The sequence below is a fragment of the Vigna angularis genome, chromosome 5 (genome assembly GCF_016808095.1).
Source record: "Vigna angularis cultivar LongXiaoDou No.4 chromosome 5, ASM1680809v1, whole genome shotgun sequence".
NCBI classification, from domain to species: domain Eukaryota; kingdom Viridiplantae; phylum Streptophyta; class Magnoliopsida; order Fabales; family Fabaceae; genus Vigna; species Vigna angularis.
In genome coordinates this window covers 3413613-3432170 of record NC_068974.1, presented here as the reverse complement: position 1 = coordinate 3432170, position 18558 = coordinate 3413613, and the positions used below count along the sequence as shown (strand labels likewise).

Genomic DNA, 18558 nt, shown 5'->3' with positions numbered 1-18558 from the left:
GCTTATATAACTAAATAGAGAAAAACAAAGCATCAGGTGATTGGGTGATGTGAGACTAAATTCAGCTTAATAATATCAACAGGAGAGTTAAGCAGAAAATGCAGATAAGAAAAGTGAAAGCGTATGTGTGTCTGTGGTAATTCGGATAAGGGAGAGACATCAACATAATAATGGAAGGTGCACTGAAATGGAGTTGAAAGACTAGGGGGAGAGAACGTATGGTATGAGAGTGGGGTATGAGAGAGGAGAAAAGGTCAGAATAAAAAATCAATCAGCAAATCCCTCGCGCACCTTGTCATATACCAAAATAAGAAATAACGCTATACGCGTACGACAAAATGTTGTCAATATATCATTTCTCTAGTAAAAAAAAAAAATCTTCATCACTTTGGAGCACAGATCTCAGGTTATAAATATATCCCATATTGAGCTACATATCATCAACCTTTCATTGGTATAAGTTCCATAGCTATAACTTCCAATGGCTTCAACAGAAGGGCTTCAAGCATATGAAGAAGAGAAGCTCCTTCTGTCCCTTCCCAAAGAGAAGGGTTGGGCAGCACGCCATCTCTATCTCTTTCAAGATTTTTGGTGTCCATCAAATTTTATCGAAGGTGTAAACAATTTTCAAAAGCACTTTCAGGCAAAAGACAGTGATGTTATTGTTGCCAGCTTTCCAAAATCAGGTACTACTTGGTTGAAAGCCCTTACTTTTTCTATTGTCAACAGAAAACGTTTCTCATCTTTTGATAATCATCCATTACTCACTTCCAATTCACATGAACTTGTTCCTTTCCTTGACTTCATCTTTCATGGTGATAACATCCAACACAAGCTTTCTTACCTCTCCAATATGACTGAACCAAGAGTTTTTGGTACTCACATTCCATTCCCCTCCCTTTCCAAGTCAATTAAAGAGTCCAACTGTAAGATAATTTATATATGCAGAAATCCATTTGACACTTTTGTTTCATTTTGGATCTTCGCCAATAAAAGTAATCCAGACTCTCTGCATAAACTGACAATGGAAGAAGCCCTAGAAAACTACTGCAAGGGAATAATAGGGTTTGGTCCGACTTGGGAACATATGTTAGGTTACTGGAAAGAGAGCATAGCAACACCAAACAAGGTTCTGTTCTTGAAATATGAAGAACTCAAAGAAGATATAAATTTTTACGTGAAAAGAGTTGCAGAATTCTTGGACTGTCCTTTCACAGAAGAAGAGGAAAGTAACGGAGTGATTGAAAGCATAAGCAACTTATGCAGTTTCGAGAAAATGAAGAATCTAGAAGTGAATAAATCTGGAACATTTGACAGGAACTTCGAGAAAAAATACTTATTTCGGAAGGGTGAAATAGGAGATTGGGTAAACTACTTTTCCCCAGCTATGAGAGACAAATTATCCCAAACCATGGAAGAAAAATTAGGTGGATCTGGTCTTTCCTTTAAAACGTATTCTTAATATATATATATATATATATATATATATATATATATATATATATATATATATATATATATATATATATATATATATATATATATATAATGTGATCTGATTGTGACTTCTGATTGTATTGTGTGAAGAGGCATCCATGTGTTCCAGAGACAAGTGGTGCCTTTTTATTATTTAGGTTTAGCCTGTGTTAAATTTAAGTTTCTTGTTTGTGTCCATGTACTTTGTCTTCAATATTTTGGGAAATTCTAAAGTAATTCCAGATTCCTATTACATTATTTGAAGCTGCAAAGCATTTGGTGTACTGAAGAAAAAGTAATACTATTATGTTTATATTAACACCGTAAGTTTAATAAATGATTGATCAGAAACTGCAACTATTTGATGCAATATACCATTGCTTTTTCTTGAAACAAAGACCGTGAAGTTAATGCTTACTAATAAAAAATTCGCTGTTATTTTGTAGCAGACAATTTGCACCTTATACAATTTTAAAGTTTTTTTGTATTTAAAAACAAAATAGATATTTTGATGCAAAATCATAATAATTTCCTATAGTCGAGTTTTAATAACTAATACATATTTTGGTACTACAAATTAAAAACAAAATGAAATAATAGCAACAGTGAAATAGGATGTGAACTTGGGAAATAGTTGGATAAACTTTTTTTTCATTATTGTTTTGAGAACAGAAAATAATTGATAGCTGCTCCAATGGGATAGTCTCAAATTACACGGAATTTTGTAATTAAAAGGTTAACATGAAAGAAATAGATTCTTTTCAGACCTTTTTTGTTTGATTTTAAATTATTTATAATTTAAAATGTTTTAACTGGAATCTTTATTAAATTTTTATTTATGTGAGTATTCAATTTTTTTTTACTTATTTTAATTTAGTTTATGTTCTTTATGTTCATGGTTTCAGTTATTCTAAAATAATAAGAGATTTTTATTGTTTTAATTAAAAATTATTTGTGATGATGAAAACAATTATAAAAAATCCTCGGAGATTGGGATTTCGCTATCCTAGGTCTTTGCATTCGGTGCAGACTTGGTGCATTCCTATGTAAGTGTTTTTACTTATTTTAGTTTAGTTTATGTTCTTTATGTTCATGGTTTCAGTTATTCTAAAATAATAAGAGATTTTTATTGTTTTAATTAAAAATTATTTGTGATGATGAAAACAATTATAAAGAATCTTTTGATACCATGTAAGTGTTTGAGAAACTGAGAGAAAACGAGAAAGAAAACGAGAATTCCAGAAAGGACAGAAAGTGAATGAATATCAATAGTAACTGTAAAGTACGTAAAGTATTTATATAAAGAGAAAGAGAGAAAGAGAAAACAAAAATAATAAAACTAACAAAACTTATTTTAAAACACTGTAACCGAACGGCTTCTGAGTGACCAGTCATTTGGTAGTTTGTAGACGTTCGATAATCTGTAGACGTTCGGTAATCTGTAAACATTCGGTAGTTTGCAGATGTCCGGTGTCTTCAACTCTCTAAAGTCGCTCGGCAAGATATTGTTGTCTACCGTTCGGTAACAAACAAAGAAGAGATCTGCAAAAGTCTCTATCACAATATTCGTGTATTAATTTGATTGTCTTGATAAATTCAATATAAAATTTGTTAATAAAATCAATTGATAAATATTGTTAAAAATTTCATTAGCAATAAAATTTATTGATAAATTTTATTAATAATTTATCAACAATCAAAATTTTGTAAGAAATTATCGTTAATTTTGTCGAAAAGATATGTCTTATTAATATCAATTGTACAAGAAAGAATAAGGAAAAGGTGAAAGAGAAAGTAAAAGAGAAAAAAAAAGTAGAAAAAAGAAAAGGAAAATAAAAGTCTAGATTATAATTGCAGTAATTCAAGTATTGTTTAAATAATGAGTTATCAGTGTACTGTTTAAAATATTGAATTTTTTAGTTCAAGTGCACAGCCTTATTATATTTTTTAGGCAAATGGCAGCAGTGGCAGACATCTGTTGGATATGCCACCAACTTTATTATTTAAGTTCTAAAATGGGGGTAAAAGTATCGTAAAAAAACGTTTCTAGTGCAATTTTTTTCTTCATCTTAATGGGATTTTTTTCTTGGAAGTTGCTTTTGTAGAGAATTTCAATTTACAACAAATGAAAAATGATTTCAGTTTACTTGAATTTTTTTGTTTATTTTTATTTTTTTATGGCTTGAGGTTCCAACTTAACTATTATTTTATGCTGAAACGTGGTGAACTATAATTGTAATTTGAGTTCAAAACCATTTTTAAATTTTAGAGCTGGTGATCAAAACACTGGCTAAAAGCATAGTTCACTGCTAATGAAGAAATTAATTAACTAAATAATACTAACGTATATTAAAATATAGGCTATATAGACTTTCAATGTTCTAAAACATCCTAGTTTAATACCAAATTTATTTAAAATCTCAAAATCATAAAAAATAAAAGAACAATGTGCATAATATGTTTATGTTAGCTAAGCTTACTACGAGAAATACTATTTGTTAATTAATAATTACCAATAAAATAATTATTTGTCATTAACATAAAATTTATTGAAAAAAATAGTAACACATTTTAAAATTTTTATTATTAACAAATATTTTCGTTTGAAATCTTAATTCAAAATATAGGCAACAAATCAGTAAAAAAACTTTCATCAATAATAGATTTTTTGATAAACTTTGTTGATATAGTTTATAATATCAGTCAGTAATTAAATTTTATAAGTTTATTATAAAATATGTTAAAGAAATTAGACGATAAATTCTGTTGGTCAAATTTATGAGTGATAAATTTATTTGTAATTTTAATTTAAAAAGTGAAATAATATTTTTTTAATAAATTTTATTGACAATAATTTTATTTGTAAATTTGGTCAGTAAAATTTGTTGATAATCAGTTAATAAAATTTGTTGTAATCAGTTAATAAGTATTGTTGGTATTATGTTGGTAACGGATATGTAAATAAAATTCATTAATAAATTATATAAATAATAATTTTTTTTAGATTTTGTTTGTAAATTTCACTAGTAATTGATCCATTAGTAATGGGTTAAATATGTTTTTAGTCCCTCAACTCTCAAGCGATTTTGTTTTTCGTCCCTATTTCAAACTTTGTACGATTTAATCCCTCACCTTAAGAAAATCATAATTTTTGGTCCTCAAAAACTAACGCCGTTAAATTTAATCTTACGTGGCTAACGGTATGCCACGTTCTGTCATGGTAGAATTGAAAATCTGTAAAAATAGTTTGAGGTGGCTAACAATCCTCCTCCCTCTCTCGACCTCCACCCTGACACCACCACCTCTGCCTCGGTCTTTCACCTCAGCCCCGCCGCCCTCCACCGCCCTTCGATCAGGCAGAATAGCAGAATGCAGCAAAGTGTCGTTATTTCGCCTATCTTTTGTTTGATCTTTGTGTTTATACATGTTTCTTTTGTTCTCTTTAAGAAAAGAAATCATTAATTAATAATCCACTTGGATGTATTCCTGAATTATGATCATCCAAGCAACATGTCCAACTTGATGTGAAATTGATTTTCAACTTTTCACCAAATTATTCTGACCTGAAAAGATATATGATTATCCTTTGGGTTAATTTCCTTCTTCTTTGGCAACTTTTCTGGGTTCTCTGCTTCTAGCAGATGAATTCCGATACCGTAGCCGAATAGCCTGCAAGTTAAACACCCAGAAAATGAAAACCCTACTTGGGATAAGAAAACAACAAATATATGTATTTGGGGAAAAATATGTTTATGTTTACTTAATTAACTGTCGGTTTAACTTAAAAATTGGATCTTGATGTTAATGGTTTCTGACGACGATGATGATGTGTGTGAAAGTAATTACCATGCCCCATCAAAATCAAAAGAACCAGGCCTCCTGATTGGGGAAAATCCTAGAACTTTGCTGCATTCTGCTATTCTGCCTGATCGAAGGGCGGTGGAGGGCGGCGGGGCTGAGGTGAAAGACCGAGGCAGAGGTGGTGGTGTCGGGGTGGAGGTCGAGAGAGGGAGGAGGATCGTTAGCCACCTCAGACTATTTTTACAGATTTTCAATTCTACCATGACAGAACGTGGCATACCGTTAGCAACGTAAGATTAAATTTAACGGCGTTAGTTTTTGAGGACCAAAAATTATGATTTTCTTAAGGTGAGGGATTAAATCGTACAAAGTTTGAAATAGGGACGAAAAACAAAATCGCTTGATAATTGAGGGACTAAAAACATATTTAACCCATTAGTAATTGATATGTCAATAAAATTTATCAGAAAATTTTGTACAAATTTGTCTGGCAACATATGTGTTGATATGAATGTCAAATTTCTTATCATTTGTTTTAGACTTTGAGCTTTTTATGATAATATTTATCAATTAATTTTTATACTAAATTGTGATAATTTTCATAGAAAAAAAAATTCTCATATTAAATACACCATTGCCTAAACGAGAAGAGGAAAAATGAGAAGAAAAAATAAAAACAAGAGGAGAAAGAGAAAACGGAGAAGAAAAATGAGAAAAGAAAAATAATAATAATAAATAAAGAGAATGGGCCACATCAGAAAATAATAGGCCCAATGGCCTTTAACCCAATAAACCCAAAACGTGAGAAAACTTTCGTTATAGGCTGAAAGCTGCCTCGAGATCAGAAAGGTAGTGGGTGACAGCGCAGAAAGCTTCGAGTGGAAGAAGAGGAAGGTTCTAAGGCTTCATGGAGACCCTTCACCGGAGCAAGGAGTTGCCTTCACCGGAGGCAAGGAAGAAGACCAAAAAGGGCACAGTTAACAGGTTAGTGAACGAACTCCTAACTTGATTTAGGGAAAAGAAAACTGATGTTATCATTTGAATGAGCGTAAAAATTACAACTGTTTGTGTGAGGGAAAACTCTATTTATAGAGTTCAAGAAGGAAGAGAATAAAAATAGAAAACAGAAAAACAGAAAACTAAACCTAACAAGATTACTGTATTTAAAAACAGTAATCCATTGAATCTATAATATTTAATAGCCTCCCCTCAAGCTGGATGGTGTATAGTTGCCAGTCCAAGCTTGGGAACGATAGATCCGAACCGAACTCGGTGAGGAAACTTGGTAAATATGTCTGCTAGTTGTTCATCTGAGCGAATGGGGAGAAGATGTAGAAGGTTAGCTTGCACCTTTTCACGAACAACATGGCAATCAAGCTCTATATGCTTGGTTCTTTCGTGAAAGCTCTGATTATGAGCTATATGTCTGGAAGATTTGTTGTCACAGTATAGAGCTGGAATTCCAGCTTCCTTAATCTGTAAGTCCTCTAATAGATAGTGGATCCATTGTAGCTCGCAAGTAGTGGCTGCCAGAGCACAATATTCAGCCTCAGTGGAGGACCTGGAGATAGTGCTCTGTTTTTTTGATTTCCAAGAGATGAGTGATGATCCAAGGAAGACACAGAAACCTGTAGTGGACCTCCTAGTATTTGGACAAGTTGCCCAATCTGAATCACTGAAGGCTTTTAGCTGTATGGGAGAATCAGCTGGAAAGAACAGTCCTTCTGAGGGTATAGACTTTATGTACCTAAGGACATGTTGAATAGCCCGATAATGGTAGTCAGTAGGAGATTGTATAAATTGACTTAGCAAATTAATAGAGAAACACAAATCAGGTCTAGTGTTAGTGAGATAAAGCAATTTCCCTATCAATCTTCGGTAAGAGGTTGGATCTTTCAAATAGCTGTCATTTCTGTATAGAATACTCGTGTCACTCAAAAAAGGGGTTGAACAGGGCTTGCAACTCAGCATTCCCGTCTCTTCAAGTATGTCTAAGGCATATTTTCTTTGAGACAAACGAATTCCTCTCTTGGACCTTGCCACCTCCAGCCCTAGGAAATATTTAAGTTCTCCTAGATCCTTTACTTGGAATCTGTTATGCAAAAGACTTTTTATGTGACTGATTTCTGTCATGGAATTCCCTGCTAATATGATATCATCAACATAAACAAGTAAGGTTGTGAAACCAGTAGGTGTCCCTTTGATAAAGAGAGAGTGATCACTTTTTGACTGTATATAGCTAACAGAGGTGAGGAAACTAGACAATTTCTCAAACCACTGCCTACTAGCTTGTTTTAGGCCATATAGTGACTTAGTTAGTCTGCACACTTGGCCTTCTTTATGAACATTAAGACCAGGGGGTGGCTCCATGTAGACTTCCTCATTTAGGTCTCCATGAAGGAATGCATTATTCACATCTAGTTGATGTAAAAACCAGTTTTTAGAGGCTGCCAGTGCAATGAGTAATCTAACGGTAGTTAGCTTGGCAACAGGAGAAAATGTGTCCAAATAATCTATCCCTTCTTGCTGGGTGTAACCCTTAGCTACTAGGCGGGCCTTGTATCTTTCTATGGTGCCATCAGCCCTATATTTAATCTTGTATACCCATCTGCATCCAATTGCAGTCTTCCCTTGAGGAAGCTGTGTTAGAAACCATGTGTTGTTGTCCTGCAAGGCTTTAATTTCCTTGCGCATTGCCTCTGCCCATTCACTCACCCCTTTGGCCTCATTGTAAGAGTGAGGCTCACTGTTAGCAGTGATAGCCATGGTATATCTTGAATGTTTTTCTGTCAAAGAATCACAACATAATAGATCAGAAATGGGGTAAGGGGTTTTGAACTTATTTCTCACAGACAAGGATTGATTAACCTGATGGATGTAGTCATCTAGATATCCTGGAGGCTTTCTGATCCTATCAGATCTCCTGTATCCATGATCCCCTTCACTATTATTGACTTCATTATCAATCCTATTCTCTTCAACAATGTCATGTTGTATCTCTTCTTCTGCACACCTTTCATCATTGTTGGAGGCAGAACTGCCTAGGGAATCATTGAAAAAAGTGATTCTGTCAGCTTCTTCATCATTCACACTTGGGTTGTTCTGCTGATGCTTCCAAGGAAAAATGTCTTCATAGAAAACAACATTCCTACTTATAAAAAGTTCTCTAGTGTTGATGTCAAGGACAATATAACCCTTGACTCCACTTTTGTATCCAAGGAAAATCCCTTTCCTTGCTCTGGGGTCAAGTTTGCTCCTGCCAGCTTCAAGGGTGGAAGCAAAACAGAGACATCCAAAAGTCTTTAAGTCTAAATAAGTGGGGGGAACATTATAGATACGATCATGAGGGGTTTTATTGTTAAGAATGGGAGTAGGCAATCTATTTATGAGATAGACAGCATGGCTCACAGCATAGGACCAATAGGTATTAGGTATATTTGATTGAAACATAAGACTACGGGTTACATTTAGAATGTGTTGGTGCTTACGTTCAACAACAGAGTTCTGCTCAGGGGTCTCCACACAACTAGTTTGATGGCTAATACCATGCAAGTCATATAAGTTGACACAGTTGAACTCGGGTCCATTATCAGTTCTAACAGTCTTAATTGTTTTACCAAACTGATTCTTAATTTTAATAATAAAATTTTGTAATAAGTCTCTAGTTTGGCCCTTGTTGTTCATCAAAAATATCCATGTATGTCGGCTATAATCATCAACAATAGTAAGAAAATATTTATGCCCATGAATTGAAGGAACAGAAAAAGGACCCCATATATCACAGTGAATCATTTCAAAACATTCAGTAGATAAAGAATTGCTTATAGGGAAAGGCAATTTATGTTGTTTAGCATAGTGGCAGACATCACAAACAGTATCATTATTCATTTGGACATAGGGAAAATGTTCACAAATCTGTTTGACAGTCTTGTGTCCAGGATGGCCTAGTCTATAGTGACATAGATTTACATCAACATGTTTAAAGGAAAGGACAGATCCTGGAACAAGGCACTGGTCAGGATTCTGAAAAGTTTGTAGGTAGTAAAGACCCTTGTAAGAGTTAGCACACCCAATCATCCTCAATGTAGAGTTCTCCCTTATCTGACAAAACTCAGAAGAAAAAATTAGGCTGCAATTCAAGTCTCTTATAAGACTTTGAACAGAGATTAAATTGAAAGAAAAATCAGGGATATAGAGCACATTAAAAATAACAAAGTCTTTAGAAAATTGAACAGTTCCTGCATGTTTGGCAGTAATAACAGAATTATTAGGCAATTTAACAGTAATGGGTTTAATCTTATAGAAGGTGACAAAATTCCCTTTCTCATGGGTTACATGATCAGTGGCCCCAGTATCAATAATCCAAGAAAGAGTACCTGGTTTGTCTTCCTTGTCATTCCTCTGCATTTGATTGATCTTATGTGTAGGCTCATCAGCTTTCTCAATCATTTTTAGAAGTTTTTCAATTTGCTCTGGGGTGAGTTTGTTGAAAGTAGTGCTGGCGTCTCCCTGACGTGTATTCTCTGATCTAGAACTGCTTTGGCAGACATTAGTAGAGTTCCAGCCACTGTTTCTCTCTTGATTGCTATCATTCTTTTTGTACCAAGGTGGAAAACCGTGCTTGGAGTAGCACTCATCCACAGTGTGATTCATCTTGTTGCAGTAAGAACATTGTTTTCCGTAATTAGGATTCTTTCCTCTCCCTCTTCCCAGACCATGTGACCCAGCACCACGACCTTGATTTTTTCAGGTCTGGTCTGTTTTCCAACTGCTGTTCTTGTTAGTAACATTGGCTATGACTCTACTGGTTTCAGTAGAGTGATTATGGCTTGCAATGCCAGATTCAGACCTTTCTTGTCTCTCTTGTTGCATAATGAGGGAGAAAACACGATTGATGTTTGGCAGAGGTTCCATCAACAGAATCTGGGTCCTGACAGTATTATAGGCATCATTTAACCCTTTTAAAAAACATATAACGTGCTCTACTTCTCTATATTTTAGAGAGGTTCTGGAGAGTTCACAGCTGCAAGGGATTTCGCAGGTGCAGTTGGGTATGGGCCGAAGAGATTCCAGTTCTTCCCAGAGGATTTTTAAGTCAGTAAAAAATTGATTAACAGTTCTTTCCCCTTGTTTGATTGAATGAATGTCTTGGAGAAGGTCAGAGATTTTAAAATAGTCACCTTTAGAGAATCTCTCCCTTAGCTCATCCCATAATTCTTTGGCTTCTTCAACATATATTACACTTTATGCAATTTCTGGAGAAAGTGTTTTTACAATCCACGAGAGTACCATCATGTTGCATCTTTCCCATGCGTCAAACGAAGCTTCAGTTTTCTTGGGTTTCTTGATAGACCCATCAATGAATTTGATTTTATTTTTGGCTAGGAGTGCTCTTCTCATGCTTCTGCTCCAAGAAGAGTAATTATTCTCACCCAGTACTTGAGAGATGAGGGTTAATCCTGGATTCTCCCCTGGGTGTAAGTAGAAAGGATTGGCAGGCTGGTCTGTAGTATCCATGGTAAAAGGAAGCAAGAAACAATGCAAGAAACTAAGCAAGAATCATCAAAGAACGAAATCTGGGCAGCGGAAGTGAGGTGGGTATGATTTATGCTCTTGATACCATAAAGAGAATGGGCCACATCAGAAAATAATAGGCCCAATGGCCTTTAACCCAATAAACCCAAAACGTGAGAAAACTTTCGTTATAGGCTGAAAGCTGCCTCGAGATCAGAAAGGCAGTGGGTAACAGCGCAGAAAGCTTCGAGTGGAAGAAGAGGAAGGTTCTAGGGCTTCATGGAGACCCTTCACCGGAGCAAGGAGTTGCCTTCACCGAAGGCAAGGAAGAAGACCAAAAAGGACACAGTTAACAGGTTAGTGAACGAACTCCTAACTTGATTTAGGGAAAAGAAAACTGATGTTATCATTTGAATGAGCGTAAAAATTACAACTGTTTGTGTGAGGGAAAACTCTATTTATAGAGTTCAAGAAGGAAGAGAATAAAAATAGAAAACAGAAAAACAGAAAACTAAACCTAACAAGATTACTGTATTTAAAAACAGTAATCCATTGAATCTATAATATTTAATAATAAAAATTTTTACAAATAGATTAGAGTTCTATTCCTTATTTATTTATTAACAATTTTATTATTTGATAAATTATAAATTTTGTGCACGCTCTCTAGAATTGAGAAATTGTTCATTTTTATAACAATATTTTTTTAAAAGGATAGTTAAGAACAGATCAATACAAGTCAGTAGAAATTTAGATTGGTAACTTTCTAAGTTTTTATCATTCGTTCAATTTCTTTTCTTTTAGGTGGATTAGAAGTCAAAAGGTAATATTTTTTAATTAAGAAAAAAATATTGATTGTGTAGGTGGTACTTAGATTTCCACCTATACCATATACCAAAGAACATATAGATTATATGTGTTTGTTAAAATGGTGTTTTTGTATGTTTGTTATATGCATAAGTGTGTTATTATGGGATAATTAAAATGTTATTATGAAACGATAGAAATCGAGAAAGTAGGTAAAATAGATGAATAATTATAAATACGGTTCAATATTTCTCAAATGTCAGTATTTTAAGTTATAACTTAATGTTTGAGATGTGACAACTAAATGTTGAAATAATTATTAATAATAATATTTTGATACAATTTTAGTTTTTAACATTCATTTAGACTGTGTGGAATTATTTTTGTTGAATTTCTAAACTATCAAAATGCACAATTTTAAAATTTAATGATTGTCACGTTAGCATAATGTCAAATAATGTCTTTTTCTAGAACAAATAACGTCAATGGGATGCCAAAGTCACAAACTCAGGCATTGAAGTGTGAAAACCAATTAAATTCACTCAAGTCTAAATATGATCATTTTCCTAAAAAGGAATGAATAAATATGAATTGAATTATGTTCTTATTTATTATTGAGAAAATTATGAACTTGATGTTTAAAGATAATCACATCATTGTCATTTCCAAATATATAAGGTCATGTTTTTATCTTCTTCTCATTTATTGACACCAATGTATAAGCTATAAAATATTTACGATACTTACAAAATTTCGTTTAGTTCAATTCAAAATAAGAATTATTGTTCTACTTAATTGTATTTCCGACCCTAAGATTTAACATATATAACACTAATATTCCGTGTAAGAAAATAGATGAATCAATTCAAAATAAATTAAAAAAATTATTTTTATTATTAAATTAAAGTTCATGACCAGAAAAAAGTATCCATACAAATAATGAAAAGAATTATAATATTTATTTCCTCAACCTGTTAAAAGTTTTTGACTTAATAAAAACTGTTGTTTATCTTTATAAATTTTACGAAATTAAAAATTGCTTCAGCTAATATGATTACTTTATTTTATTGACCTGATTATTTAAAGAAATCATTTCTAGATTATAAAAAAAATCACATCTAAAAAAATAAAAATGTCTTTATCAAATAAATGAAAAACACCTAATCTAACAAAACTAAAATAAAATAAAATAACATTAAAAAATATAATTTTAAATAATAATTTCTAGTTTTTCTAAAATAAATTTTATAGTTTTTCTTAAATTAAAAACATCTTTCAATTATCATAATTGGTTTAATTTTTTTACCTTAATTATCTAACAGTAACATCTCCAAATATTAAAATGTGCTCATCACATAAATATATATTTAAACAAAATAAAGTTAATTGAAAATGAAAAAGTAAGAAAATAAAAACTCAAATAGTTATTAACAGTGTGAAAGAAACATAAAAATAGTAATGTACGAGAATCACGAGTTTTATAAAATAAAAAAAAATGATTGTATACTAATACATGACTTTAACTAATAAAAGTCAGATTAAAATGTGATTTTAACTTAAGATTTTTTTTTTTTTTATCGAAAAAGATAGTAGATCTATCAAAGCAGAGAGAAAGAGTTTTCAAGAAAGTTGAGTTTCAACAACGAGTTGTATGACTTAAAAAATAGAAAATTCTCTAAAACTCAAGTAAATAAAATTACAAACAAACTTATAGATATAAAATTATATGAGAATTAAGCTTACATTGTTTAGTTTTTTCATTAATTAGATGACGTGAATGTTACATTATTACGTCACTTGTCTTTATATATTAGAAAATATTATATATTATGTGATTAATATAAAAAAATAATATAAAATTAATATAAAATAACGAATAATTTCTATGATTTTTATTAAAATTATGTTAGATAATAAAGTCATAAATATCTAATCATGCTCTTAAGATATAATCTTAATTATCCATATAAATATGTAAGATAATGTTAAGTTAGGCTAACTAACCTTTTGTATATTCGGTTGTTAAGCCTCAAAGTGACAAGCCTTTTGTATATGAAGGTGATAAGCCTCAGGTTGACAAGCTCTTTTGTAAATTTTAGGCTCACGAGCTTTTAGTGAAGATCACAATAAAACATCATAATACGATTTTTATTAAAAAATAAAATCCTTCGAAAAATTAACAATATTGTTAATTGAAAGAAAACAAAAACGCAAATCATAAAGCATAACTTTGGTTCAACTTTAATAAAACACAGACTTTTAACATTTCGTGTCCTTGGTATCTTCCGTTTCCAACAAGTTTAAAGATATAACATGGTCTAACCCAATTTGGGAAAAACATGTTAGCTACTTCAACTCGGATTGTTTCTTGCCGACTGACATTTAAGGAAAGGTGTAGGACCAATTTTATGACTCACTACACATATTCATACAAAATTTGTACGAAATGCTTGGTGACAACACTTAAGATTCTTAAGAGCGGATTTGATACTTTCGATGGAGGAGATGAGCAAGCTAGCGGACTAAGGACATAAGGATGAAAGAAATATAGAAGTTGAAGTATCTGAAAAATACTATAAGGAAGTTGGATAGTGTTAATAGAATTTTTTTTTTCGCAATCATTTTAATACAACACGTTGGTTGAGTTTTGGAATTATCAAATGAATGCTTAAACGCTCGATCTTATAAATGATTTATAAAAGATATTTGCTTTTAATATGATATTCAGAACGTATACTGCAATGTTTGTAAGAACTTTCTCAGTTGAATAAAAATTGTTTGGAACGGAAGGTTCTTGTGTTTAGAAATAAAAATGTAGTTGCAGGTTTTATAAGAGAAGCGGTTAGACAAGAGATAGACAACAAATGCACAAATACTTTAGTATTGGTTTACTTCAACTAATTTATGTTCAGTCTCTTCTGCAAAGAGTTCCACTATAATCTTTAACAAGATTAACTGTGTATTCGCATCACTCTTGATCTTCTCAGTCATCGAATAACCTTTTGTTACTTTAGACTTGATGAGTCTTCTCACCACTCCTAGTCTTCTCACCACTCCTGATGTATTGCTTGACTTCTTTTCTCTTTTTCTACTAAGATGTTTTCTTTTCTTGAGCTCTTTTTGTGCTTTTCTTTTGAACGTTTTTCTAAGGATGAATATTTTTGTTGTATGTTATCCTCTCGATTCTCTATCTGAATGATCTTCTATATATAGGCCCTTGGAGAAATGTCCGTTAGACTCATCTCTTGGCCTTGATTCTTGTGTCTTATCTTTTTTCATGTACATCAACCATTGGTTAAAGTCAACTTGTCAAAGCAGGCTTGCTTTTTCAGTTCTTTGATTGAAGTAGGTTGTACTTTCTTTTAGACACAACTTCAAGTGAAGAACATTCTGTGAATATCTCTTTTGTCTGTAAGGTCCACTTTTGATTTTTAAATGAAGTATGTGAATGCGTATAGAGTAGATTATCTGCAAAGATTAGAGTAGATTGTGCATGCAGCAGATATGCATTTTCTCTTATCACTTTTGTTATTTTTGAACGTTAAGCATTTAATGTCATTTAATGCTTGATTAGAACAACAAAGTATTTTTCATTTTCCACCGTTGAGGTAGCTGTCGCAACCGAAATCGCGACGGGGAGACAACGAGACTCTTTAAAAAAATAATAAAAGAGTTTGAAAATTAGGAGTTTGGAGTCGCTACCATAGTTTATTTTGGAAAATTACGGAAAAAACATAAAATAAAGACAAGGTCTACGAAATCTAAGTTTTGAGTTCGGGAGTCGGTTACGTGTAGGGAAGGTGTTAGTACCCTACAGCGTCTGCCCTAAAGAAATATCTTTAATTAAACGTGCAAAGTTGATGTGGTTTTCAAAATGGTTATTTTCTCCAAAAATAACAGGACAAAACAATACAAATGGAAGAAAAATATTTTTTGAAAATTGAGAAATTATTTGGAAAATTTATTTGGATAATGATTAAGGATAATTTTGGATTTTTGAGAAGATCAACCTGATCACAAGGCATTGCCTTGCTGATAATGCTAAATTATACCATATTTTAAGCATCATTTTAGTAGCAAAATCAACTCCTTTCTAACTTATAACTTGCTTAATCCTCTTGTTTTGTCTTGTTTTCTAAATATTTGTGTTTTTGGCTACCTTGATGTATTTTCATCAATAATCCCTTGTTTTGTAGCTAAAAATGAGCTTGGAAGACTCTCCAACAAACTATAGACCTGGACCAAGAAATTAGCACGAAGAAATGCCATCAGCAGTGCAAGAACGCTCGTCCCAAGAGAGCGGACGCTCGCCCAGAAGGCAGAAGAGCGGACGCTCGTCCAGAGTGGAAGCACGAGCGGACGCTCGTCCAAAGAAGGAGGACGCTCGTCCCAGGACAGTGGACGTTCGTCCAGGCAGGAGGACGCTCGTCCAGGAGGACGCTCGTCCGAGGACGCTCGTCCCAGAAGCGGGCGCTCGTCCAAGAGGGGGACATTCGTCCAGAGAAGAGGACGCTCGTCCAGAGGAGAGGACGTTCGTCCCAGGCAGAGGGCGCTCGTCCAGCCAGGCAGAAGTGGACGCTCGTCCAGCCAGGCAGAGGACGCTCGTCCAGAACGCTCGTCCAGGAAGGAGGACGCTCGGCCAGATTGAAGGACGTTCGTCCAAATGCGAGAGGCTCGCGCTCGGGCGCGAGAACAGAGGGGCGCCCGGGCGCGACATTTCGCCAGTTTTCAATTTTTCCAGAGAGTCTCGCGCCCGGGCGCGAAAATGGGGCGCCCGGGCGTGACTTTTACTGATGTGGCAGACAGCTTATTTAACCCTAAAACGCGAAGGGGAAAGGGTCTTTGGTCATTTGGAGGCGCGATTTCACTGAGAGGAGAGCTTGGAGGGCTGCTAGGGTTCGTGGGAACACTCCCTTCTTCCTCTTGGGTTCTCCTTCTTCTTCCATCTTCCATTTTGTAAGCTTTAGGGTTCTCCATGGAAATGGAGAACCAAACCCATCTTGTTGGGATTAGTTGTAGCCTTTGAATTCTTGTGTAATTGTTGAATGATTTGAATATATATATGCCGTTTCTATCAATTGCTAGTATTCTTGTTTCCGATCTTAAAGCTTGCATGTAATGGGAACGTTCATGACTTGATTTTGGGGTTTTATGGATTATGGGAACGTAAGATGAAATCTTGAACTGAAATAGGAGTCCTTGTGGGTCATTGATTCTAGGAATGGAAGATGATTCACATGTTGTCTTAGATCCTAGCTCTTTAATGCGGGTTTTGCTTGTTAGATTGCCAAGGAATTGGGATTTGATAAGGAAAACCTAGGCTCTTTCACCTAAGGAATTAGGGCTAGAGTGTTTTAGTGGATTGACTTTAGTAAATTGATAGAGAGGAGATAAAATTGGTTATACACAAGAGTGCTTTGGTGAAAACTAACCTTAACAATGTCATTTCATACCATTTCTAGTCTTTTCCATTTCCAAGTGCCTTCAATACCAAAGTCCAACCTTGTAATTATGTATGAATTTACATTCCTGCACTTGTTCTGTATATTGATGTTATGTTATTGAGTCTATATGAGTTGTTAATCGCACAATTATCTAGTATTACGAGTCTCTTGGGAAAACGATACCCGGTCTTATCGGTTTATTACTTGAACGATTCGGTGCACTTGCCGAAATCGAGCCCAACAAGTATTTTTTGAGCTAACAAGTTTTTAGCGTCGTTGCCAAGGATTTGGGGATTGAACCCGAGTCCTAGCAACGGCTAACAAGTTAAATTGGGCCTCATCAAGTTTTTGGCGCCGTTGCCGGGGACTCGTGTCAATACTAGACTTTTGTGAGGTTTCTAACTTATGTAGACTTGATTTTGTATATAGAACTAACTCTTTTGTTGTAAATAGATTTTCAGTTTTACTTGGGCTAATTTGTGGCTTTAGCCTAGTTGTGTCTAAGTGTATGCAGGGGATGTTCATACATGGAGGACTGCAGCCTCAAAAGCATCATGAAGACCCTGAGATTGAAGGAATTATAGGACACAAGGAGACAACTATGTTGAGCACTACAAGCTGCCCAAAATTCTCCCTTCATTGAAGATGCTCCAAGTGCTAAGTGAAAGATGAAGAAAGGGAGAAGGAAAAGAGAAAGACTAGTCATCACCACCCTTTGATGAGAGACAAGGAACTCAAGCCTAGCAAGCCAAAGTTGATCAAGAGGATTGAGTATTTGAAGATGTCAAGGTAGTGGAAGGGCTAAAAAGAAGAATTCAAGCTATGAGAGTTGATTTGGTGGCTAGAATGTGATTCAAGAGGAGTTGGTGGAAGGAGCACACCAACATCAAAATCTGCACTTCATTGAGTAATCCGTCAAGCTAATGACGTTAAACAAGCGCTTTTGGGAGGCAACCCAGTTTTTTTACCTATTTTACTTGTGTTTGTGTGATTTTTTTGTTATTTGCATTTTTGGCTTATGTTTTGCATGTTTGTGTAGTTTTGCATTGTTATGATTTTTGAGTTTTGATGTTGTTTTTGTGGTTTGTATAAGTGTATTAGGTTAGTTTTAGCTTGTTTGGTGTGTGAGTGCATTGAATGAAGGTCTAGAACCAAAAATCACATAGTGAGTGGCCAATTTCGCAGAAATCTGCATTATGCAGAAAACTGATATGGCGCCCAAGCGCCCCCTGCTGAGGGGCGCCCGGGCACGAGCTGCACCAATGGCCTCCTGCATCAAACTGACCGAGTGGCGCCCAAGCGCCCCCTGCTGAGGGGCGCCCGAGCGCGCGATGCACCAGTGGCGCCCAAGCGCCCCCTGCTGAGGGGCGCCCGAGCGCGAGCTGCACCAGGGGCGCCCAGCACAAAAAAATTTCTGGTTCTGCACTTTTGTTTTTCTTGTTTTATGATGAGTTTCCCATTCTTTTGCACTCTTTCACACACTCCTTTTGATGTGTTTTTATACCTTTTTGTGTTG

The 18558-nt window shown here is 34.3% G+C and overlaps 1 protein-coding gene across 1 annotated transcript; it reads left to right on the top strand.

Annotated features, from left to right (window-relative positions):
- The first annotated feature begins 392 nt into the window (after positions 1–392).
- On the top strand, positions 393–1729 carry LOC108324832 (cytosolic sulfotransferase 15). The gene has a single exon (XM_017557759.2). The coding sequence runs from the start codon at positions 482–484 to the stop codon at positions 1460–1462; it is 981 nt and encodes a 326-aa protein (XP_017413248.1). The 5' UTR covers positions 393–481; the 3' UTR covers positions 1463–1729.
- Positions 1730–18558: the final 16829 nt, after the last annotated feature.

Excerpts from the sequence above, each read along its gene's own strand:
- LOC108324832 (XM_017557759.2), top strand. The coding sequence starts at position 482 with ATGGCTTCAACAGAAGGGCTTCAAGCATATGAAGAAGAGAAGCTCCTT.